This window comes from Alosa alosa, chromosome 1 (assembly GCF_017589495.1).
Source record: "Alosa alosa isolate M-15738 ecotype Scorff River chromosome 1, AALO_Geno_1.1, whole genome shotgun sequence".
NCBI lineage: Eukaryota > Metazoa > Chordata > Actinopteri > Clupeiformes > Clupeidae > Alosa > Alosa alosa.
Window position 1 is genome coordinate 28,546,958 of NC_063189.1, and position 24,785 is coordinate 28,571,742.

Genomic DNA, 24,785 nt, shown 5'->3' on the forward strand with positions numbered 1-24,785 from the left:
TTGGCTGTTCATTGTGCATTGTTACGTTCGAAGATACTGAAGTAGACTGACTTAAGGTCAGTCATATTGGGGATTCCTTCAGGCTGAAGCAAACTAGGCTGACAAACTCAATATCTGATGTAACTATGCCAACATTATGTTCTTGCTTTTCAAATTCCTTACCCTCATCATATCTCTTTTTACTGTACCATGTTGAACGTTCACGTTGAAAGACGCCTCATGAAGACGCTCTTTTGTCTGCTTCTGACAGAAGAAGCACATATCTGTGCTGACAGCATTTGCTGCTGAACGAGTCTCACTAGATGGACTTGACGCAGTTGCAGGTGTTGGTACAGGTTCATAAGATGGTCTACCACGTCTTATCTGAAGACAATGAGTCCTGCCTGCTTCACATGCTTTCTGGTAGTGAATCTTAGCAGATGCTCACTGTTAAAGGTGGATTTGTTGCCGTTCCTATGCCAAACTGCACTATAATCATCTGCACTATAACATCATCGTTGGCTGACCTGTGGGCACCATCTCCATACTCTCCTCTCTCATGGACAAAAACTAGAAATTTGGCATATATGTCTCTAGTGGGTCATTAACTAGTCCACACATATCTGCCTTCTGGCACTGGATACATAGCCCAACATCTGTTTATTTTGTTGCTGTAGAGAATATGTGTGTCATTACCTATGACTAACACAAAGACACACCTCAGCATATAACCTAACTAGATGCCAACATAAACTATGAAAGCGTGCTTACTCAAATAGGCTAGAAGATCAGTTATTCTATGTCTAACTGCCAGTTTTCAATGGCCAGCTGTCACTACTAGTCTCTTACTCTCCAGCTTATTATATACTGTACATTCTATTACTGCCAGCTATCAACAGTCAACTAGAGAGAGAGAGAGAGAGAGACACACACACCTGTCTGTTTGTCTTTCTAATCCTTTTACCCTTTATTTTCTTACTCACAAATGAAAGGCCTACAGACTTCAGCTGATGCTATGCTGGCTATGCAAAAGTCTATTAAACCTGATTTAACAGAGATCTCTGCACTTTGTGCTCTGAAATTCTTTTCAAATGGGTGTAGTCTAGAGCAGCTGGTATAGCAGGCTACACACAAGCACACTAATAAGCATGATGAATATTATTTTTTACAATTTTAAGCATTTTAGGCATAATTTCTTGCTAAAGAGATCACTCATTACCCTAAGAATTGTTTTATAATGTTATATTGTGTATGTGGACCATTTTGGCACACTACTTTGTAGATTATATCTGCTTTTTATCTATGCTACAATACCGGAAATGTAAGGTTTATGGACAAAACACAAAATTTGATGTTTTCTGAATTTGACCTTTGATTAGGGTCACTAAAACCTTCAAAAAAAAAAGGGAGACATGTTTTGTTTTACTCTTAAGAACCTCTAGAACCAAGATATACTCTCCAAAAATGATCATGCAAAGCCCCCAAATTAGTCGTAGGCCCCCCTACTACTAATCTAACTCTAGGGGAACGGTGAATAACCCAATTTCATAAAAATGGTGGTGTGTTCCTTTAATGTCAAAGTGAAAGCATATTTCTAATGTTAATTAATTAAAATAATGCAAAATAAGCGATTGCATATCACCACCCTTAAAATGACTGACTTAAATCAACAGCAGTCCTAATAGTCTCACATTAAAGCAACACCAAAGAGTTTTTTGTACCTTAAAATAATGTATCCAAAATCGTTTCAGTGGTTCATAAACTCCTAATAGGGTGAACGGCAATTCTGCATTCGCTTCGCGGCCCTCTATCGGCTATAACCGCACTATGTAAGTTTGCCAGATCGGGTAGCGGATCTGTAGTTTGATGGAATGAGACATAAGAAACTACAAATTTGACTTGCATATGATGTTGCAATACATCGTACTTTTATAGGTCATGCAAAATATTCTACCTTGTCTGATCTGCCTAGAGCAGGCCGTCACCAGTGACCGTTGAATAAAAATAATGGTGGTGGTGGCCACCAATCGATGATAACTCTGAATAAGTTAAAAGTTTCAGCAGCTGAGATGGGAGAAACTACACAACTCCAAGGTCAAATGGAAGAAGGCTCTTTGGTCTAATGAGACCAAGTTGACCTTTTGGCCATAAGACTGTGCTATGTTTGGCAGACATCCACAGGCTACATCACCAAAAACGCACTATCCCTAATTTGAAGAATGGTGGTTTTAGCATTATGCTGTGGGGATACTTCTCCCTTGTAAAGTCTTGTAAAGGTAGAAGTAAAATGAATTCAGCAAAATGTATGAAAATCCTAGCCTGGCGAGCCAGACCCACATTAAAATGTAGTCCGAGGGGCGGGATAATCAGTTGTATTTCAAATTCCCTCTGCACGCAATAGGACGCAATAGGATATTTGTTTTCAAGTAGCAGGGAATTCAAGCCAAACCGTTGCAACTCTGCCATCAATCATTATGTTAAGCCCACCAAACGACTCTATACACGATTTCAATGCCTGATTAAGTTTCGATTTCTGGAGCTCACAAGCCAACGGAGAGTTGCTAGACTAGCCCTGGCAGCAAATGTAATTTGCTGCCGCTAGGGGCACGTCTAGATTTCTAGGCTATGAAAATCCTGGAGGACAATCTGATTAAGTCTGCAAGAGAACTATGACTTGGGAGAAGATTTTTTGAGCAAGACAATGAGCCGAAGCATACAGCAAAAACTACACAGAAAAGTTTAAAAACAGCAAGGTGAATGGAGTGGACGAGTCAAAGCCCAGATCTCAATCCTATAGAAAATATGTGGCTGAAGGTTGTTCACTCCTGAACCCCTTCATAGTCTAGTCGTGATCCCCATAGGCCCAATAGTAAACCCAGAAATGTTGAGTACCCTAAAGTTTTATTGCAGAAATGTCTGCAGGTCAGAGAGAGCCTCCTGCAGAGGCCAGAGACATCACACAGTTTGGGTGGGAGGTTGCTAGTGAAGGGGCTGTCATGCCCGCTCTTGCCATTCAGGCAGTGGCTCCAGTAAATTTGCTTGATGTCACCAGCTGTAGCTGCAGCACATTGAAAGCCTGCAGCAAAGGAAACTGCAGCTGCCATGCTGCAAGTCTCAGTTGCACTGACTATTGCAAGTGTGAAGGGGGTGAGGTCCGCTGCTGCAACCCATTCACAATACATTCAGATAAAGATCAAGAAGATGATGAGACTGAAGGGAATGAGGAAAGAAATGATGAAGATGGTGAAGGCTATTGAGTGGGATTGTGTGGTTGTTGTTAAATATGTGTGTGTGTGTGTGTGTGTGTGCTGCGTGTGTGCATACTGTATATAGTTATATAGTTTACAGTGTGTGTGTGTGTGTGTGTGTGCGCGCGCGCTGCATGTTCTATATAGTTCTTGCATATAGTTATTGTGCATTTGTGTACGTGTGCATGCTGGATATAGTTATTTTGCATATTATATAGTTCTTGTATATAGTTATTGTGCATTTGTGTACGTGTGCATGCTGGATATAGTTATTTTGCATATTGTATATAGTTCTTGTGGGTTTGTGTGTGTGCATGCTGTTATATAGTTATTACCTCCGCCAAGGAGGTTATGTTTTCATCGGGGTTTGTTTGTCTGTTTGTTTGTTTGTTTGTCTGTCTGTGTGTCTGTTCATCTGTTTGTTTGCAAGATAACTCAAAAAGTTTGGGAGTGATCCGGGTCACCGTCTGCATCGAGCAGGCGGTTATGTTTTCGCTTGGCGGAGGTCTACACTCTCGGAGTGGTTTTCTAGTTTTGCATGGCACACTTAATTTCTTAATCTGTCTATCCATAGGTCAACACTGCCTCCTTACCAAGTTTCTTAAAGGTTTTCACCAACTCACCCCCAAGTATACATGTTTACCTTGGAAAAACAATTTTGAGCCTGGCTTTATCACACTATCTGCTTTTGTGTGTATGCAAATTAGAGCATTTTTAATGATATAGGGCCTCATTTGCATATGTAAACATTAAAATATAAAAAACATGCAATACATTTTTTTCTCATCTTAACATAAGTAATCAACTCAGAAAGTTTCATGGTGATATCTATTATTTAAACGTTTTACCCTATTCACCTGTACTGCCTCGCCTTAATTGCCTATTTATGCTAATTATGCAAATTGCCCAAAGTGCAACTTTAGGCAACCAAGTTGAATTCCACGAACTAGGCCTATAGATGACATTTCTGCAATAACACTTAGGGTACTCAACATTTCTGGGTTCATGAAATCACGACTAGACTATCAAACTTGACAAAGATTAAGCAGTTTTGCAAAGAAAAATGTAAAATTGCCGTATCCAGATGTGCAAGCCTAATTGAGGCTAAGCCTTATTGAGACCATATCCACACAGGCTCCATGCTTTAATTGCGACATCTACTGCATCTACTAAATGCTTACCTGAAGGGGTGAATGGATTTTTAATTGATTAACATTACTTTGTAGAAATTTGCATTCACTTTGCCATTAAAGAAGGATTTTTTGTAAATTACTGTACAAAAAACCCCAATTAAATGGACAAAGTTTCCATTTATTAAAGCAAAAAAAGGGGAAATATCCAACTTCTGCAAGTTTTGCACTGAAGGCTACAATAACCATAAAAACCCTAGCAATATTTGTACCCAAACATTCTATGAAAACTTACATTAATGTTATCACTGTTACAGACACAAAAGAAACCATAGTTTAAACAAAAATCTACTCTTAGCAAAGAAATGTTGGCAATGTGGACAACTCACTAACCGTGTTTTAATTCGATGAGCGGTATTTCTTTGCAACTATCCAATCATCGTTATACAACCCGAGGGTCACGGGACGTGTACGTAAGAAGTTCAATCATTCTATTGGTCTGTTGAGGATGTCTCTTTCTATGGTTGGATAGTTGCCCGATCCTTCAAAATATCCTGTACCTTATTGGTCTCCTCTTTGTTTCCGTTTGCACCTCTCCTCTAGCGTTGGTCTCGTCGAGAAGAGAATTGACCACTGGCCATTTTACAAACATAATTTTTAAATATTAGGTCTATAGTAACGTATAGGTAGACATGGACGACTTTGATATGCTCAGCGCACCACAGTCGAATGCTGGTAATGGTGTTGGGACTGAAGAAGATCCCGCTGCCGCTTTCTTGGCCCAGCAAGAAAGTGAGATCGCGGGGATTGAGAACGATGAAGGGTTCAGCATCCTGGACAGCGGAGATGTCCCCTCTTCTCTCAGCAATAATCTCACAGGAGATCAGGATGCCACTGGTAAATTGTGGTTTAACTTAGTTTTGTTATGTGTGATACCAGCTTCAAAATTAAACAACATTAATTCTTGTCTGCTTAACTGTAATCCACTCTGGTAATCTTTCAACAGATTTGCGTTATTCTACATGGTGTTAACGTTAGCTACATTTCATTCCACTACCATCGACGTTAACGTTTTCGTTAGTCCTTAATCAATACGTAAAAGGCAACCGTTAGCTTAGGATCTCGGTTGCTAATGTTAAAGTTAGACGGTGAATAACGTTAACGTTACACCTGTAACATGGCACTTCAGCTGTCTCCGCTAACATTAGCATCTTGGCCAAATCAGCTAGTTCTAGCTGCTAGGTTTTGTATTGATAGCATAGCAACGTTAACGTTACTGAATGAAAGGACGCAGTCACTAACGTTAACGTTACCAGCACAAAATGCTCTGACGATAGCACTGTAGATTAAATTTAGAGATTGAATTACTTGAATGTTAATATTTTATCTTGAACTAAGATAACAGGCAAATCTGGTTTAATATCACATTGTTTTTAAACGTTACGTTATTTGATTAGCCGGTAAAGGTTAACGTTAACGCTAACGTTGGTTTACTGTCACGAAATCTGTCTGGAAGGTTAACAGACAACTGTTGACAACTGTCAACGCGGTTGTCTATCAGATTGTATTAAATGCTGTCTCGCTTGATTTCTGACTCAGCCGCTTAGTTATGTTAGTGGCTTAATTTGTTTCATGAAACTCCGAGATGGTTGATACCGCTAGCTAGCTTGCCATGCTAACTAGATGCTACTTGTCTCAGATGTGGCTAACCCGTCAGATCAGTCTGTAGCAAACATTCAAGCCCAATGCGTTATCTTGCACCACGACCTTTGTACCAGTGGAAACCATCAGCGTTTTCTATTTCCTCACCGTGGGCTGACACAGCTCTAGGTTTTCCTGTCACTGTTGAGGCTTTCGGCTATATGCACTTTTCAGTGAGGATTTCCCGGTGTACCACTAACGTTAGCTGATCATGGTGGATATTGTGAATGCGACTGATGTGGGGAATCGTGAGGGAGGATGCAGTATGGTTTGATCTGGAGATTTTGGAAGATAACGTATCATGCACTATTTGTCGAGATTTGAAAATGAAAGGTGTTTGAAGACCACCGGTGTTGTTTATGCTATGTCAAGGTTTATTTCTACCACACTGTAATTGTTTACCTGGCAGTGTCGACAAATGACCTTGTCATTTAGCTTACCACAATGCAACATCATTCTCCTGCCCCAGCCACCGTTTCTTATCCCTCACTGACTTCAGTGTTATTCTGGCTGGAGTAGATAAATAATTGATAAGGTGGATGTCATTACAAAGCCACCTGGAATATTCACGGCAGTTGTGAGAGACCGTAGCATAAGGTAAATGTTCCTTTCCCGACATTCTGTGAAACATAGAATTAATAATAGTTCATAATTGAATGATGTCCACATCATGTTTGTATTCAACCTTGTTTAAAAAAAATATTGTGTCATTGTCAACAATAAGTGAGAGGAAGTCAAGTTTAGGGTCAAGGGTTAAAGTCTGTTAGAATTCTTGGTATTATGATTCAGGAGCGGGTTGCACCAACTATTCTTTGGTATGCCTGTCATAAGTGCTAAGTTAGTCTTTGTTAAGACTGATCCTAAGTCCTGTTGGTGCAACCCGCTCCAGAAAATGTTGATGTCCTGCCCTTCTTTTTCAGTGCAGTAATTCACAGTAGTACAGTCTTCTCTCTGAAATCACTATTAAAACCAAACACATCTACATTGGTCACATGGATGAAACAATTTAAATAATTTGAAATGTGGCAGAAAGCCAAAACATAGTCCATCCCTAAAGTAATGCACACCATGACATGACTGATGTCATAGCAACAAACCTCACTGGAAAATGAACAGACAACACAGTAACAAACAATGGAGGTGTTCTGCTAAATTATTTAGGTACAAACATAAAATCAAAAATGGTTTTAGGATGCAAACCAGCCTTATTGTGTTAGCTCTGTAGTTAAGTACCAACATATTGATGAGTTGTCTCTAGGTATTGAAGTCATATTGAGCCTAAACACAGCAACAGTTGGTGCATGCAGCACAAGTGACTGCTGCACTCCTTGGTAAAGTTTGGTGTATTCTGAAATCAACTCTATTGGCCTTAGTCTATCTCTTGTGGAGCTGTGTTCTCAAAATAATGGTCTTTTCACCTCTATTTCAGGTGGAGCAGTGAATGGAGATGTACATGAGGTAAGGTGAACATAGGCCTACAGTTTGTGAACATTGCTATCAATATGGTGTAACATTTGGGCAAAGCTTGAAACTTGACATGGTTAAGTCAGGGATAATGGACGACACAGCGTTTGGTTAACAGAAATTAATGCATGTTCTAGGTGGTAATGCACCTCGTAAGTACATTAATGTCTGTTGTTAACCGAACACAGTGGAATCCATTATCCCGCTTATACCATTGTTGCCACTTGCATTGTGTTTATTTGCTATTATAATTTAAACGTTTTAATCGCTCAAACTGTCTTATTTGTAGAACTACTTCTTTCTGCCACTTATCAACTCATTTATCAATTTGCAGGCAAATTGCCGTTACTAGTTCTAAATAGATGGTTGCTATGGCCAAAGGCCAGTCGTTAGTTCCACCTCTCTCATTGTTAAGTGGGCATATCCCAGGATTCTGATGAACCTTAGCTTTATAAAATCGCTATTTTACTACTGTAATGTAACTGAGCTAAAAGCCACCAGTTATATGCTATAATGTTGCTATGTTCTGAACGTCTGTCAGATCGCTATTTTATAACTTCACAAGGAGTTCGGCAAAAAGTGTGATGTGGACAAAAAACTGGAGCTACTTCATACCTGTGTAATTAACAAAAAATAATTGATGTTCTAAACACCACATCATGATAGGAAATTCAACCAAGCAGTGGTATAATATGTCTAATTTAACCAATGTCATTTGTAAATTCTGAAAAATTCTGAATCTCTTCCAGGAGAGTAATGGTCCATCTGATGCTTATGCAGCCATTTCCAGCGCTGACCGCTTGCAGGCTGAGCCAGAGAGTCTGCGCAAGTGGAGGGAGGAGCAGAGAGACCGTCTGGAGCTTTTGGGTGAGTGATGAATCCACCCACATTGGTTTCATAGTATTTGAATATATAAAATCTCAATATTCATAACTCGCATGTCACTCACAGCTATATCCACACCGCCATCAGACCTCTTCACATTCCCTTTTCTGCCCCAGATGCCAACTCTCGTAAACAGGAGACCGAGTGGAAGGAGAAGGCCAAGGTGGAGCTAGAGGACTGGCACACACGGCAGGAGGAGCAGCTGGCAAAGACCAAAGTCAACAACAGGTAACATGTCGCCCCCCCCCCTCCCTACCCACCCACTAAAGAGCACCGCTGTAAGGCTGCAAGCGCCATACGGCATCCCTCACCAGTCCAGACAATTTAGTCCCAGTGGCTATAATTTATCAGGCTTGACAGCAGCTGTAACAGAAAATATCTACCGGAGTTAAGCACACCCCAGAACTCCCATCAATTTAGCTGTCAGATTTCATAATTCCCTGATATTGATGAGAACCATCCCTTGTTTATTTATAGGATATTTAAGACAAACCAAATAAAGCAGTGATTGCCTCTGGACTGTAGATTTTTCAATAGAGAGAAATGGAAGCAGCTGATGTATCTCTTTTTAGGAGTGCTTCAGTAGACTACTGAGCTGTCTTATCAGTTCCCCTTTCATCAGACCAGATTTCACTTAGAAGTAAAATATTCTATGGTGTTATTAAACCTTTCTAGTCATAATAGATGTTTTCTTGTTAACTCTTAACTTTAAGTAAAACACATTGCCAAAGGACTGTTGTATAAAAGAAATAGAGCAATTTCAGGTAATTTACATATTTCTAAAAGTTTGCAGATTTTATTACTGAGTAATCTCTTCATCTGCTTGCCATTTGCAAGTGTCCTGTACCTTTGGTTACAGGGAGTTGTTTGTTGCCATGCTTTGTGTGATTCCAAAACTGCTTGTACATTAGACACTTGGGCAGTAAAATTCATAAGAGCTATTATATGCTCTACCTTCAGCCCCATTTTAGACTTTATGTTGTGGAAATTACAATATGATGTCAATTTCAGCTTTCAACTATGGGTTCATGAGTCCAAACTGCAGATGCAAGCTATTAATTTCCCTCCCATACAGAATCATGTGTCTGTCATGATTCATGAGTAAGACGCCTACAAAACCCAAGACCGGCATGGCTAGTATTAGGTTCTGGGGCTGTAGTGTAAGGTGTCCTTCCAGCATGAATATTGCAAATGGTGTGCATGTGTGTGTCTGGTGGGGTATCATGTCAATGTTGACATGATAAGATTCTAAGTGTTTGTGTGTGTGTGTGTGTGTGTGTGTGTGTGATCTGACTGTGTGAACTCTGTGTGCTTGTCCAGATTGATCTCTGAGAGTGTGAGTTGAGTGAGCGTGTTTCTTCTCCTTTTTACCGCTCTCTCTCTTTTCTCCCGCTTTGCTGCTGTCCTCTGGAACACCTCTCGATCCAGGGTGTTGGATGAAGATTTCTACAAACAGCCCTTCTCTGAGCTCATTGGTTATGTGTATGTTGCTAAACTAACATCCTTTCTTTTCACATACATCTCGCATTAACACGCTTTATTTCACCTCCTCCCCCTTTTCCGTTCTTTGTCTGTACATTTAGTTGATTATCTTCCAAACCCCGCAGTTTAAGTTTCCACCGAACACCTACTTGATGACATTGCTTGTAGCTGTCGAGAATGTTTGTTTTATTTCCTATTGAAATGTAAAGAAATGCACATCTTTGTTTCGTTTATTTTTCCCTCCAGTCCAGTTGCCCTTTTATATTGAAAAGGTTCAGATGAGTCTGAATGAACCTTTTATCAGAACAACATTTTTCCGTTTACGTGACGGTGCATGACCAGTAAGGACAGGAGTTGTTCTTCTGAAGAAAACAAGACCATTTTTCATGCTAGTTTTCATATTACTTGTGCGCTATAAACTCTTACATTCATTCATCATTTCATTTCATTCCTCATTATCACAATATCAGTGCCATGTGGTTATTTGAAGTCACTTTACTTGTGTGCTATAAACCATTTGTCAATAGATGTTTGTTTTAGCATAGATGAAAGAAAGTTATCAGCCTTCAATAGTGATTTGAACATGTCAAGCAGTTGTTTTGAAACAGTATGATGAAACATTATGTTACTGGCAAAACAGTGTTTTTTATAGTCCAGATAATTAGCTAGTAGACTTAGATTAGTTATTTTGTTCCAAGCAACTGTGTTTCCAGCTTTGTCCAAATGATGCAAATTTAAACTGCTATTCCTGCGTTTGCTACCATAGAGCCAGTGACACTGTGCTATGCTGTCTTTTTTAATTTGCTTAGTCACAGTTGATCAGGCGGGAAAACCTGTCACCCTCTGCTGTAAAGTCAGTGTCATTCACTCTGCAACAGAATATTTGTGACCTCTAAAAGATTTCACATTAATACTTCTGCTTTATTTAACATTGAGACTGTTAGCAGGGCTCTTTGCACTGCTGTAACAGTGGTGGCCATGGATTGGTCTGCTGTCTCAGATTCTTTGAGGACACAGAGCCCTAAAGATGGCATTCTTTCTTTCAGAGAGTGGTAGTGGTTTTCCCGTTCCTTCTCATAGCTCCTTTGCTGTTTGCTACAACAGTGGATTGTTGGACACCTAGTTGCTTCTAACATAAAACGTAGGCTGTAGGCCATGTTTGGAAAAACTGCTGTTTATCATAGATGGAGAAAAGCTTATGTTGGCCTCTTGGCATTGCAGCCCTCATATCTGCCATGGACAACCTAGAGGTCAAGTTGAATGTTATAAAGCCAGTCTTTATGGCCACACAGAACATAATAGTTACTATTAATTTTAGTTACTTGAAGACTTAGAATTGGCATACATCATGAAGGCTGCAAGCTAAGATCACAATTAGAGAAAGGCATTTATAAGATAACCTGGTTTCAAAAACAAAAGAAAATGCATGCTGGCTTTGGTCATCTGCATAAAACTCATTTATTTTCATTTCTATATATCTGACTTCTGATCTGTTTCTCCTTTTTCTTTCTCTTCGCACCTTTAAGCACACACATTAACCATCCTTGCTACCGCCTAGACCAGTTAAGTAAAAATACAACAAAAACAAACAAAACAGAAAAGAAATACTTTCAGGAGAAGTAGTATGCCAAAAATAAACTTAATCTGAGATGCTATATTTTCCATATATATATATATACGTATATTTATATATATTTTCTTTATATATACATAATTCTAATCCACTGCCAAATCAGGAAATGAATGTCCCTCTGTGGTGATGTGTTGGTCCACCAGTCCTGTGCTTTCTTTGTAGTTCGTTGTGACGGTGATCTTCATTGGCTTCTCATTCCCATTTTGCTGTGTGTATTGTGTACTAGTATAGAGGGGTCTCCTCCTCCCCAGAAACTGGAGTCCATGGCAGTGGAAAGGTGTCTTGTCCTGGTTGGATGGGTTGGGTTTGGTTTGCCATGCCAATGCCCTGTTTGGCTTGCACAAGGCCATAAGCTCTTGCCTGACCTTTTAGGACAAGGTCCCCCCTTGTTCTTCTTTTTCCTTTTGGAGCTACTTCAGCATTTTCATTAGAGATGGTTATATTCAAAAATAAACCTTTTCAGTGTTTGCAAAGTTACATAAGGCCCTGGCTACTGTGAAATGCCCGGCTTTTCTGCATGGCAAATCTGGCTTCTGTAAGCTGCTTGATTAGTCTTACAAACATGCCATGTACAGTAGTAGGATACTCCGCAGGACAAGCGTAAATGACAGAGTATGTATAGTCCATCTCAGCTCTCTGAGGTCAAAAGAATATTCTAAGGGGAAGGGGAAAAGCATTAAATGTAGCTTTTTTCTAATGTGGCACAAGTCTTTAGCCAGTTCTGTCCTTTTGACAATAACCTCCAATTTGTGGGGGAAACCTGAGCTAAAATGTGCGACTGATTGGAAATAGGGCATGCTTTATATTCAAATCTAAATGAAGTTAAAATATCATCTGCTTTTTGATGTGGTCACTTTGAGAATGTTTTTCTATAGTCGTTTTGGATTCTTGGTATGTATGCCTCTAAGAACTACCACCCAAGTTCCATACACCCCTTTGTATCCCTCCTGCAGCTATAGAACGCATTCACTTCATATTGACTATTATTTTATTAATATATTAATGCAGACGCTCTGTGAACAAAGGAAGCTGTGATACAAAATCAATCTGATCTCAGTCTTCTCATTCCTAATTGGTTAATAAACATAACCTGAGATCCTCTCAGTCTGCACTGTTAATGTTCCTGTGTTTCAGCACATATAACAATTTGAGAGGAAAGTCCGCATACTAACACAGTAACTCAGTCATTGGAAATCTATGGGGCCAAATTCTGGGCCTCAAGGGCTGTAGACGCTGCAGGCTTGAACTTTAGGGGTATATTTGGGTGGTGGTCTGAGGCCTGTGGCATTGCAAGTTACTCACTGCTCTTCCTCTTACCAGGGCGGCGGAGGAGGCCATGGTGTCTGACCTAGACGAGAACAACCCAGGAACAGAGTGGGAGCGCGTGGCACGCCTCTGTGACTTCAACCCCAAGTCAAGCAAGCAGGCCAAAGATGTATCTCGCATGCGCTCTGTTCTCATCTCTCTCAAGCAGTCACCCCTTGTCCGTTAGGCCTACTGGTATGGGGAAGAGAGAGATAGAGAGAGGGAGGGGGAAAGATGAAGAAAGAGCTACTGATCCTGAACTTCAGCAGCCACGAGGACAACACTACCATTCCACAGTGCACCATGTAAAACCTCCTTGTGGCTGTTGTTTAATACATTTCAACCCTATTTCAAGTCCCGTTGTTTCAAAGAAGAAAGTGTTGAGTTATTTTCTGAATGTGTTTGTTTAGTCTTCAAAGGACCAAACGTCATCATGTGTGAGTTTTGTTTTTTGTTTATTTTATTTTTTTCATTCCCATAGAGCTGGCATGTTTGTATTGTGACATATGAATCTATGCATTTCTCCTCGACCTCTCCAGGAATCGGTTAATAAACATGACCTGTCTGTTTGTCTGTATACATACAGTGTGTATCAGTGTGGGTATCTTTGTACATAAAAAATACTGACTCCCATGTATACATAAGTAAGAGGACAGAAATAGTTAAAAGGTAATTGTCTTAAAAGCAGAGCTAACCTGTCTTATTGCATCACGTATCATCCTCTATTTGAATATCATTAAAAGTATATGGAACTTCAGACCAGCCTTTGTGTGTTTTCTGCCAAGACAAACAATGAATCTTTGTGTATTTTCCTGCCAAGCTGCTAACATCCTCTTCCTCCTTATTGTTAAATATTGCACAGCAAATAAGCCAGAAGCAAAGCAAATAAGCCAGAAGTACATACTCTTTCCAGTTATCTTTCTGTTTGGTGGAACTGTTTAATATTTATTTAATTCAGGAGATGCTAAAAGCTATGCAAAGGAACTTGTTCAATGGTACAGAAGTACATATGCTTTCCTCTGTGCAAGGATCCTAATTACCAGGCTGATAATCCTTTCAATCATATATGGACTCTTGATCAACTACAAAGTCCACAGGAACAGTTAACTATAGGGACAGGCAGGGGCGGAGCCAGACATTTGAAACATTGGGGGCTTAGCTCATTGTCACACACAGGAAGGCTAGTCAGACATTTTTGAAAAATAAAACCCCTTAAATAATGACTTCAAGTGAATTCTGTGTAAATAATCTGACACTTTGGGTCTTTCAAGAGGGGTCTATTGGCATATCCTATCTGATCAGCATGCACTTAGTAAATTAAGCGTTTTTTATGAGTTATGGTTTGTATATTAGCTATATTAGTATAGTATATACATATAAATATAATATAGTAGGCCTATATTATATTTTCTAATTGGAGTAAGTCTTTGTGACAACACGTCATGATACATTTGATAATGTTTGATCGTTGTTTTGGTATGAAGCATTTTTTAAGCCTACGTAATGAATGAGCACTCAAGAAAGTGAAAGTAGGCCTAGCCTAGCCTAACCTAGGCCTACTATATCGTTGTTTTGGTATGAAGCATCATTTACGTAATGAATGCGCACTCTAGAAAGTGAAAGTAGCCTAACCTAGGCCTATGCTGTCTGTGCACGTCCGCAATTAATTACGTTCCTCAAATGGAGAACACGTCAATCCCATGGTATTTTTTGCCCTAAAATGCATGAAACATGCATGTTCAAATCTCCGTTTCATATTTGCCTAGGCTCCGTTTCATATTTGCCTAGGCTACTAGCCTACAATAAATGAATTGAACGCACTCAACTGACAACAGGTACGATTCGGTCATTGAGACTCTATGAATACAGTACAACAAACTTTCTGTCTTTCTGAAGTTTATTTTTGTATTCCGGGGTACAGTAGCCTAATTGCCTAATGTCTTGGTTTGATGTGGTTTGGGAACAAAAACGACCCAAAAGGCTTGCTCTTTTGGTATAAATTCATGCTTTTTTCCTGGAAACAATGAGATGAATGAGGTCCGCCGGCTTGCTGTTGCTGACTGCGCCGCTCTGAACTTTCCTGCCAGGTTTATGACGTAAACGGCTCTGGCATTGCCTAAACTCATCGTGTGGGAAATCAGATTATCTGTCAATAGTGGGCTTTGAAAATAAGGGATATTTGCTCAGTAATAGTAGCCTACATTTTGTAACATTTATAGAGAAACCGAGGGGAAGTTAAAGGAACCGTATGTAAGAAATGTATTTCAATTAATCATAAAATGGCCCTTATATGTCACTATGGGGCAGCCGTGGCCTACTGGTTAGCGCTTCGGACTTGTAACCGGAGGGTTGTCGGTTCGAACCCCGACCAGTAGAATTGCCCTTGAGCAAGGCACCTAACCTCACTGCTCCCCGAGCGCCGCTGTTGTTGTCACTGTGCCGGGATTAGTGTGTGCTTCACCTCAATGTGTGTTCACTGTGTGCTGAGTGTGTTTCACTAATTCACGGACTGGGATAAATGCAGAGACCAAATTTCCAGTATACTTATACTAGACATTAAGAAATCATGTTCATTTCAAATACGTATATCACTGACAACAGTAATCCGGCCAGGATAATGTTATTTAAAAAGTGAAGTTGCAGCCCTCAACTGATGTTGATGTTGTCATGTTGTGTTTTGGCCTGATGCGCCACCCTCCACCTAGCTACTAATCACAAATTCAGTAGTGTTTCGGCATCTGGGTTGCCAGCTCTGCCAGTCAGGGGGGAGGAGGAGGGGATACAGCGATCTACAGTAATTTGAAAGTGATTGCAGTACCAGTTTTGGCCATAACCTTACGGTTCCTTTAAATTAGAAATGGTCTCAAGTCAGCTGACCTCCTCATGTGATCCCAAATCAGCTGACCTCAATGTAATCAATGTAACCAACCACAAACTAAGTCGCCTATTTAAGTGAAGTTCACAGATCATTCTAGGAGCCATTCTGTAGTCAGAATCTCCCACACCACTTTGGTGTGTAGCCATCATCCTCTGAGCTGGTATGTTCATTCTCTTATTGTTTCATATCGTTTCCTAAATGTTCCTGTTTTCGTAACTTTCACATTATTTATTTAGATGCACTTTCTAAAATGTATTGGATGAGTAACTTATACCTGAAAAAATAAATTGTTATGCTCTGATCCTCATAGCCTTTCTACTGTAGGATTAGTTAGAAACCGCCGTAGAAACTAAATCACCTGGGAGATGGCAAGTTATTATGAACTGACCAAGCATTACACAGCGGTGGGCAGTTTGCCAGCGATGGTCTAGATTGGTCGCGAAAACCTAGCACAGCCTGACCCTCTGTAGGAATTTGCTTGACTGTTTAACATGCTGGTGTATGGCAAGCCATTTTAACATTTATGTGTTATGTTGAGGAACCGCCCGAATTAATCGGCAGGTGGAGGAGTCAGCATTATTCCTAGATTAGAGCCCGTGTCATAAGAAAACGAGTCAGGCATTCTCATTAACAGTTTATCAACCCACTATGGATAGCAATGTTACATTGAACCGAAACTTTTCTAATACTGAGCGGAGTCAGATTTATTAGGTTTAACAGGGGTTTATAATCATTTTATAATTGTTATACATGGATTTCTATGCAACGTCACGAAAACTTGCATGCGCAACTAAGAGGTAGAAAGCACCATAGAACAGCATGCTGTCCATGAAAAGAATAAAATGAGTTTTTGTGCTGAAAACTGCACCAATTCGAAATCCTGATGGTTAGAGAATGTTCAATATGTTCAGTATCCCTAACGGAATGCATGTCTTCGCCAAAAATGACTAAATACAATGTTATATTAATAATGCAAATGAACGGCAAAATCTGAAATATAGTCTGAAATGAGATCATTGAGACAACAGGGGTATACAAAAATTCCGATTGTAGCTTACAGCTGCCGACTATTTAGGTTATTTTTATAACGTTGTGGACGGCCACCAAGCGCCTTCTGCCCCACGGCTGCGCGCGCATCTAGTTTTGTTGATAAACGGGAAACCCATGTATATTTCCAACAGCGCGCGGACAGCTTCCCGATTTCCTCCGACCACTCTCAGTTCCCTCATTGGTCCTGAAAAGTGACGTCATTTACATCTGCTGTACGTGTCAGACCCATGACCTCAGGCTTGTTAGCACAGTTCTCTACCGTCGGAGCCACATTTCAAATATTTGTTTTAGATTAGATTAGATTAGATTCAACTTTATTGTGTATTAGCAGTTACTATATACGAGCAGATTAAATATGACTATGTAGTATGAACAATGTATGAACAGCATGTACAGATATGGGCAGAGCAGTTGCCATACCAATGTGAAACAGTTGGTGAGGATGCTCTCAATGGTTCAGCGGTAGAAGTTCACCAGGATCTGAGGAGACAGATGGACCTGTAGTCTCCTCAGAAAGAAGAGACGCTGGTGAGCCTTTTTGATCAGGGTAGAGGTGTTGAGGGTCCAAGAGAGGTCCTCAGAGATGTGGACACCCAGAAACTTGAAGCTGGTGACACGTTCCACCTCAGTCTCGTTGATTAGAATGGGTGTATGTGCTAGCTTTAGACTTCCTGAAGTCCACAATGAGCTTTTTGGTCTTCTTGGTGTTGAGAGCCAGGTTGTTGTCAGTGCACCACGATGTTAGGTGCTGGACCTCCCCCCTGTAGGCCGTCTCATCATTGTTGCTGATGAGACCAATCACCGTAGTGTCATCTGCAAAATTGACAATGGTGTTAGAGCCATGTATAGGTGTGGAGTCGTAGGTGAAGAGGGACTAGAGGAGAGGGCTCAGCACACATCCCTGTGGTACACCTGTGTTCAGGGTGATGGTTGAGGAGGTGTGGTTATCTAAAGTACTGTAACAGACTGAGGTCTGTTGGCTAGGAAGTCCAGAATCCAGTTACACAGGGAGGTATTGATGCCCATCACTGAGTTTGGTGATCAGTTTGGAGGGGATGATGATGTTGAATGCCGAGTTGAAGTCAATAAACAGCATTCTTACATAGGTGTTGCTATTGTCAAGGTGGGACAGGGTCCAGGGATACCATCAGGACCAGCAGCCTTGCGTGCATTAGTCCTGCTCAGTGCCGCACACACATCAGTGGAGAGTGTGAGGGGCTGGTGATCTGCAGAGACCCTTGATGGCCACCTCCTTATTGTCCCTATCAAAGCGGCCGTAGAAGTGGTTCAGCTTTACTTGTTTGACTTACACTCATATATCTTTATGCTACTGCATGCAACACTCAGAAATATTGTTTTAAAGTGTGAAAATGTATTAGGTTAGGACTTCTATCTGGTAGATGCTACAGATGCTGTTAGATCTAAACTGATAGTTTATCCAACAGGCTTAAATAAAACTATATACAGTCGATTAATAATTTTTTTTGTTTAAAAAATATATGCATACATATTTTCCCAGTGTTTTCATAGCACACATATTTGTAGTACCTGAAGGATAAATAAGTTTGCCAAAATGAGAAATAAATTAATTAAAAACCAAATGTCCTGCATTCAACCCACCTACACTTATACCTACATTAATACTATACAACAGAGGTAGGACAAAGACACTGTTGGCAAGTAACAAGTCTCAAGTCCTAATGCTAAAGTCTGAGTCAAGTCCCAAGTCCAAGTATTACCAAAGCCAAATCAAGTCCAAGTCCTAAACAAGTGACTGTTGCATTTATGCAACACCATATTAATATGCCATTGATGCTTCAATATATCATTTGTATCAATATATATTATGTTTTACATATTGAACACTTATAATCACAAGCCCAAAGACAAACTGTGTATTGTTTGTTCTCTAGAGGAAAAATAAGTGTGAATACTGGTTTTGATGAGTTTACTGACTGGCAATACTATGTTCCAACTGTCTAATAAAGCAACTTTAAAGCTGATGATGTGTTGGTTGTGCACAATTCCCCTGCTCTCCTGCTTCAGTTAGGAGAGATGAGGTCCAGAGGTGAACCTATCCCTGCCCCCTCCTGCTTGAATTGATATGGAACATCTAGGTTGATGGAGATTGGTCCAGCACTGTAGTACCATATTGTTATTGGGATTTCGAATGAGCCATTCTAGAATATTTCTGTTACTGTTTTTGAGCCACTCCAGTGTTGTTTTGGCCTTGTGCCTGCTGGTGTTCAAACCCTTTCCCAAGTCTTAATTTGACCACTGACTACAACAGGTTTTTATGTGATATTGTGTAATCAATTTCTAGTCATTGTCCCTTCAATTATACAAGTTCTCAGTTCCCACATGAGAAATATTCTCACAGAAAGATGTTACCAGATCCATATTTCACAAATGGAATAGTGTTTCTTGAGTCTTTGGCTGGATTTAGTTAGATTTGCACAGGTAGCTCTGTGGATTGAAGGATTGGCCAAAAGCTCTATTTCAGCGTGATGTGACCATAAAAACCTCTCTCCATATCTTAAGCGACATCCATAAACACTTCAATGTGGATCTTCTAAACCAATGGCTTATTTGCCACCCTGCAATAGAGTCCATTTTATGGATAGCTTTTATGATCATTGAACGCTGTAGATTTGTTGGGACAATGGCTAGACTGTGGTGGCCTCTCCATAGTCACCATCTTCCTCTGACGCTTGGTTTGAGGGTCAACCTTTTTTTATGGGTGGTGTGTGCAAGTTCCACTTTTTTGTGTAGGTCCAGAGCTGCTGAATTGGACATAGGAATATCACTAATATGTCCCCAGGGCCGTTGCTGGCCATTTGGGTGCCCTAAGCAGACAATAAAAGTAGTAGTTTGGTGCTGTTTATCTTATAAATGGTACACTGTCACTTTGGCACAAAATATTTTTTAAGTTAAGCTTTCACTTGTCTGTTCTTGTCATTCTAACCTGCTGTAGTGTCAAAAACACCCCAACCATAATAGCCCAATCATAACAAGCCAAACATGAACAGCTTACCTTAGACACTCCTTAGGCTACATGGTTAAGTGTTTGTTTGTGTGAAGACATCCATTAGGTCCTCTATGCACACATGGCAGTTAAATAGTTTACTGTCTTTTGAAAGAGAGTTGGCAGAAAGTCTGGACCATTAGTCGAGAAGCATCATGAGTCCCGTGGGAATTTTGGTATGAAAGCAAGACACCATGCTAGATGTTTTAAGGGGACCCTGCTGGTTCATAAAAAGCATGGAGGCACTTTGGGAAATGGTGTGGTCATATAGTTTTGACATTTTTAGTGCTTTTGTCCGAACAGGCATTTTCGCGACATTTTAAAATCATTCTGTCAGTCGTTGTCATTCTGTATACACTTAATTATGCTCCAACAGGGTATCAAACTGACCAGTATGAGACCTCCTATCACTAGCATGCTTATTTGGCAATATATCACTTACTTCTTGAGTGAATTGCCAAAAACGGTAGCCTAGAAATCTAGACACACCCTAGCGGCAGCCAGGGTAGTCTAGCAACTCTCCGTTGGCTTGCGAGCTGGAAAAACCAAACTTCGGTCAGGCCAATCACATCGTGTATAGAGTCGGTGGACGGGCTTAACATAATGACAGCAGAGTTGCAACGGTTCTGCATGAATTCCCTGCTACTTGAAAACAAAGAGGATGCTGCTGCTGGCGAACAGGGGTCTTTGAATTGCGACTCGTGTTAAGCTTTTTTTTAAGTTGGCAAAAGTTTGAAAACCTTCAGAATGAAGTGTTGGGTTTTAATTACAACCCTTGTGTCACCCGGGAAAAATTGCATAGACCTACTGGCTGGATTCACGGATAAGGCGTGAATATCGCTTACGCGTTTAGCCGTAGATAAGGCCACCAACAATGGCGTTTTAAGTGAGAGTTTTAAGACAGTTTAAGATCCAACATAATGGCTCGAAGGGAGGGCGAGACAGAACATCCAAAACCATAGGTAGATCCCATGAAGGGACCAGTGGTTTAACGGTTACTTAAACGGTTAAACGGATGGAGGCGTTGCGCCCCTTTCATAAATTTACGTATGAGAGGGTGCTGGCCCGCTGTTTTGTCCCCAAAGTCTACATGGCAGGCTGAAATGGCACTTTGACCGTGGAGAAGGACTTGTTTTTATCCAGTAAGTCTTGCAGAAATGTAAGGATTAACGCCCACAGAGCACATACACCAATCATTAAATAGGCCTACACACCATTTGTTATCATACAACATTGTAATTGATGATGCCCTAGCGCTCTGAATGGTCGCTATATATTGCAGGGCAGACCTCAGATTCAGCCTTTCATGGGCCAAACCTAGAGGGCCAGGCTCTCTGAATGAGGGTTAAATATCTCCCCGTTCGCTTGGGACAGCAGGTCCCTGCGGAGAGGCAGCGGCCAAGGTGGGGAGTGGAGTAACGGGATAATTTCCGCAAGCCAGGGTTTCCCTGGCCAGCCCAGGGCTATGAGGATGAGAGAAAAGCCCCGTTCCTGCACCCTGGCGAGTGTTGGAGTGATCAGTTCCAACAGAAGGAAGGCATAGAGCAGGACGTGTGTCCACTGGTGTGCCAACGCATCTATCCCTAACGTTTGATCGCGCAGGGAGAAAAACATCGGACATTGCGCATTCTCCCCGGATAGTCCCAGATAGCCCACTATTGCCTGACCAGTTCAGTCAGATTTGAGCCACCACATCGCTGTGGAGTTTCCAGTCTCCATAGCGTGGATTGCCCCTGGATAATAAATCCGCACCCTAATTCAATACAACGGGGACATGATTGGCTTTGACAGGCAGAAAACGTCCGAGTGTGAGCCACACCGTCATAAGTTCTAAACTGTTTATGTGCAAAGATCGCATGTGTGCACCCCACAGTCCGTTTATCGACCTGCTCTCGTGAGTAGCTCCCCAGCCGCTTAACATTGTCACCACTTTCCTGTGTAGGACAGCGTCCGTCGGGGTTCCCTCTGTGAGGAAAAGTGGGCTTCCAGGGCCGCAGGGCAGCGCAGCAGGCTGCTGAGATCGCCACGCAGCGATGGTCATGACGCGAGGGGTTCAATCCCAGCGATGCTCTCATGTATAAGTGGCCGAGTGGTATGACTACCAAGGCTGACGCCATGAGAACCAGGAGTCTGAGGCAGACCCTGAATTTCACAGTGGCTCCACTGCGGAAGAACGCAAGACGTGCAAAATGCTGTGACTCGTTCCACTGACAGGCACGCTTTGAATGAGACAGAGTTTAGAGACAGCCCTATAAAGGTGGTGATCTGACAGAACACTTTTCTCCCATTTTTTTTCTGAAACCCAGTAACATTACAAGGTACAAGGAAGTTTATTGTCACATGCATATAGTTACTGGAAGTAAGAAATGCAGTGAAATTATGTCTGGTGTCAGCCTATTTGTGCAAAGTTGGGGGGGTAAAAAGTGCAGTAGAAGAGGGGTTTAGTAGATTAAGTGGCAAGGGCTGCATAAAAAAGGTGGGGGAGGATTGGGATTGGGTGGGGGGCACCAACAAGGAGCACCCAAGAGCAACAGGGGCAAGGAAAAACTCCCTTACCAAGGAAGAAACCTTGGGCAGATCCACGGCTCAAGGGGCTAACCCAACTGCCAGGGGTCTTGGTGTGTGTGTTGGGGGGATGACAGGGGAGATGTGTATGTGCTTTAGTTAGGAGAGCCATATGCAACAACACATACACTCATACATGGGCCATTGCTATGTGGCTAGCACTTTTAAGATATGTAAGAAAGGACACAAGACGAGGCTATCGGCACGTTTATTGTTTGTCTGAATTAGACGCATAAGCTTGAATGTTTGTCAACCGATAGCTACCGATTTGTGTTCTTGGAATCGTTCTCTCGTTCCGGCTTCTGAAAGTCCGGTGGCAAAGGAGGGCCGACTAGATGCCATGGACTGTTTATTGTTTCCGGGCGGTATTGGACGTTCCATTATGTTCATGTGTTGTGGGGGATTTCGAGACGGTCCTGATCAAGCCGATCGATGTTCAGTCTTCCCACATGTAACCGAGTCTGTTATTTAACAATGTATTTTGCTAATTCTGCTAGTGACATATGATATATATCTATGCTTGTGGCCCAGGGTCTGTCTTGTCTATTGTGTGTTAATTGATTGTTTAGTGTTTACCTGTCTATGTTAAATGGTGCTGGCCGCCATGTATATGTTCCCCTCTGTCTTGTCTGGCCTATGTGATGTGTAGGCTACTGTGAGTACTATGACTCTGTTACAACCCTGCTGTATTTTGATTGGAAGCTAAAGCAGATTTTTCATACTGGTTCAATTTAGGAAGATTATTATTGTTAACCTTTTCTCTGTGCATTTTTTCTATGGACTCATCTACTTGGTCGTTCGATCCAAGCCGAATAATAAATTACGGTCCATCTTTAACTACTGCCTCTGCTTCTTTGACCACACCCACATTGGTTAATGGTAACTTCCACTCGGTTCCATGACAATAATTTACCCAGCAATTATACAAACAGACCTCTATTGTAGTATTGCATGAAGCACATGATACCAACAATAGAATAACAAACAGTGAACATTAGCAACTCAACTGGTTTTCACATAAACATAAAGATAGCCTACTGTATCCAAATTCCCACATATATGAGACCAGTTTCAGCAGTTTCATTTCTCTGTTGAGATTTTGGCATCAAGACATTACCGCAACAATCTTGTTTGGGCTGGTTTTGTGGCTAGGCCCAATAATTAGTTTCATTTGACATTTTAGTTGGACTGCCTGAAGCTATTTGGATCATTAATTTGGATACATAGCCAAGACCATCATCATAAGAAAAAAACAAAAGACCTATCGCTTAGCTATTGCTAAGCCCTATCCATGCAGATTAGCCAATAGCCTAACAGCCGCATGCAGACATCTTCAGCCTATTTATTTGCCTTATTCACAGAGTGGCCATGTGTAAACCAAAAGGAGGCTATGGGGTGCACACACTTACCATCATTAACGCATTCTCAGCATTACTGGCAGATGCATAGAGCACAACAATGAAAATGGTTTGCTTACCCCATAGCCTAGTTTTGGTTTACAATGGCCGCCATGTGAATGAGGTGGATAGAGATGATTATATAAAGATGTAAGTTGAACACAATGGCAAAACAATATGCATGGAATTAATGCAACACTGATACATGCAATAGTTGCTTTCAGTCTTGTATGATCTCTCTGTAAATTAGACCTATGTTAAATTAAATTCCTTCCTCCCGACTCTCCCCTATTCTAAGCGGATTTCTGACTGCATGAAAACAATAACTGACATAGCCTAACCTAGACATGGGCATTAACCTATCAGATTTTGTGTTGTTTTTTCTACAGAATTGCCAACACCCAAGGCCAACTGTAAATGTGTACATCCTATCTGAGTCCCTGGAACAAAACCTATTTTACCACAGTTAGGCTATCAACCAATCCAGATTAGACTATTCAACCAATATTGTCTGATGAATAACCAGTGGATTGGTTGCACTTTGACCAACATATTGGTTATAACAACCAATATTGGCTTGACCAATAATATTCAGTTTTTTTAACCAATCTGTTTTTAGATTCACAACTTAAAAGCATTAGATCTGTCTTTTCAGTTTCATCATCTCCTTAGAAAACGTCTACAAGTTGATTTTTTATTTTTTTTAAAGTAACTAACTTCAAGAGCTTGAATTGTCAGGTGTGTCAAGTGCTACAAAACTAAAAATTGAAAACGATACAGATAAGATACTGAAGGAGAACATTAGGGCATGGACCCCATGACCTTGAGTACCTGATAGCTGATGTTCATTCTCACTAGGACAGTATTGAAACCACTTAATGGATTTGACATGAGGATTGATGTAAGGAATAACATCCGCTGAGAGTGGAGTTTTTACCACCAAGTTAATTCATTATATCGGGACACCTTACAGAATGTTATTCTGTTTATACCCCATATTGCCAGTCATGTAGGCAATAGGCATGCATTTATAGCACAAAAAG

General features: G+C 40.9%; 1 protein-coding gene across 3 annotated transcripts; it reads left to right on the plus strand.

Annotated features, from left to right (window-relative positions):
- The first annotated feature begins 4,923 nt into the window (after positions 1 to 4,923).
- Positions 4,924 to 13,584, plus strand: clta (clathrin, light chain A). Of its 3 annotated transcripts, XM_048255236.1 has the most exons (7): positions 4,924 to 5,254; positions 7,488 to 7,516; positions 8,272 to 8,389; positions 8,524 to 8,635; positions 9,836 to 9,889; positions 11,416 to 11,451; positions 12,843 to 13,584. In XM_048255236.1, the coding sequence occupies exons 1-7, from the start codon at positions 5,050 to 5,052 to the stop codon at positions 13,012 to 13,014; spliced, it is 726 nt and encodes a 241-aa protein (XP_048111193.1). In that variant the 5' UTR covers positions 4,924 to 5,049; the 3' UTR covers positions 13,015 to 13,584. The 3 variants fall into 3 exon arrangements, with proteins under 3 accessions (XP_048111193.1, XP_048111202.1, XP_048111211.1); XM_048255245.1 differs by lacking the exon at positions 11,416 to 11,451; XM_048255254.1 differs by lacking the exons at positions 9,836 to 9,889; positions 11,416 to 11,451 and having other exon boundaries at positions 4,925 to 5,254.
- Positions 13,585 to 24,785: the final 11,201 nt, after the last annotated feature.

What these genes read in the sequence shown, in the direction of transcription:
- clta (XM_048255236.1), top strand. Translation starts at nt 5,050, where the DNA reads ATGGACGACTTTGATATGCTCAGCGCACCACAGTCGAATGCTGGTAAT. An exon ending in AGGAGATCAGGATGCCACTG is followed by an intron (nt 5,255 to 7,487) that starts GTAAATTGTGGT and finishes CCTCTATTTCAG; the next exon opens with GTGGAGCAGTGAATGGAGAT. An exon ending in CCTTGCTACCGCCTAGACCA is followed by an intron (nt 11,452 to 12,842) that starts GTTAAGTAAAAA and finishes TCCTCTTACCAG; the next exon opens with GGCGGCGGAGGAGGCCATGG.